Below are 1455 nucleotides of genomic sequence, written 5' to 3' on the forward strand. Positions count from 1 at the left end.
ATGTGCGCGTGCGTGTGCGCACACACACGCAAATTGTTTTCATTATTATCATTATTATTATTACAACTTAATTATGATATATTGTCATTGTTAACTATAGTAGGATTATCATTATTATTATTATTACATTATTATTATCATCATCAGCATTATCATAATCATCATCATCGTCATTGTCATCATGATTGTCATTATCATCACTATCAACACCATTATAATGATTATTTTTATTATCATTATTATTCATTGATGATGATACTATGATAAAAGAATGGTAGATCTTACTAGCTTTGAACTTGGGCCAATCAGGTGATTCCACGGGGACAAATTCATAGTCTACTTTGGCAGCGGCCAGCACAAGGCGGGGGAGCTCTCCCCTGGCACGAAGTCTGTTAAAGTAGTACACTTTGATAGACATTTTGGGGACTGGAGGTAGCAGGAATCTCTGGGAAGAAAAAAAAAGTGTCATTTAAGAGAAAGCGAAAAATGCTTCAATCCTTTCATTGAGTTTGTTTGAGTAAAGAGAAGCACATCGACACAATTTGGTGCTGAGAAAAAGTAAGAAAGACAGATAGAAACAACAGACGTGAAGTAAAGAAGTAGGACATGCCACGTAGGGTGCCTTCAAGCTTCCAACCATCCGCTAACCCCTTTATTGCTCAAATGTTTCCATATATGCGTCTGTATGGTAAAAGAGAAATAAGATAGATAAGATAAGATTTAACTTTATTATTCAAGAGGGAAATTTTTCTTGGCTGTACAGCACCGTAAAAACACATGCAGGTTATACATTAAAAACTTGAATTATATATTACTCTCATTAAAATTCAATAAAAAGAGAAGTAGCAGTTCCTGTGTTCTTAAATTTGGATTGTCTGCTGAGTATAAGATTTGAAAAAATCTAAAAATTAGAACACCATCAGTGCTCATATGGGTGTTAAACCCATGCCACGGGCTGCTTGCTAAACACAGAAGAGGCCTTTTTTTACTGAAAAAATAAAAGCCACTTTAGGCGTTCAATTTGAAGGTATATAAAATTCGGAGAGGGGAAAGTAAATTCTCGACCCCCCCCCCAACTCCCATTCTTACAATTAGTTAAAAGTTAAAAGCGTCACGGCAACGACATGCCACATGTGAGTGAAGCTGCCGGGTATGCGCACTAGGCATAGATGTACACTATAGTTTAAAAGGGGGTAGATATAACTCTATGGCACTTGGTCACGTTATTTCTGAATGTAGGGCAAGTGCAAAGACACTACACGCACATGTACATGTAGTTACTTTACATTAGCATCACCAGGACAGGACTTGATTTCGCCTTACGCCATGCTGCTCACCCAGAAGACACAACGTATACGTATTGAAGCCCCCCCCCAAAAAAAAAACAAAAAACAAACAAACAAACAACAACAACAACAACAAAAACAAACAAACAAACAAAAAAAACCAAAACAC

At 36.8% G+C, this 1455-nt stretch overlaps 1 protein-coding gene across 1 annotated transcript in view; it reads right to left on the reverse strand.

Annotated features, from left to right (window-relative positions):
• The window catches only part of LOC106012605 (hematopoietic prostaglandin D synthase), a gene marked incomplete at its 3' end in the record, with an annotated part of 7710 nt that overhangs the window by 2633 nt on the left and 3622 nt on the right, over positions 1 to 1455 (reverse strand). Inside the window, 1 exon segment of the mRNA XM_013086035.2 lies at positions 286 to 445. Within this exon segment, the coding sequence (XP_012941489.2) occupies positions 286 to 418 (133 nt within the window).

This window comes from Aplysia californica, unplaced genomic scaffold, assembly GCF_000002075.1.
Source record: "Aplysia californica isolate F4 #8 unplaced genomic scaffold, AplCal3.0 scaffold00429, whole genome shotgun sequence".
NCBI lineage: Eukaryota > Metazoa > Mollusca > Gastropoda > Aplysiida > Aplysiidae > Aplysia > Aplysia californica.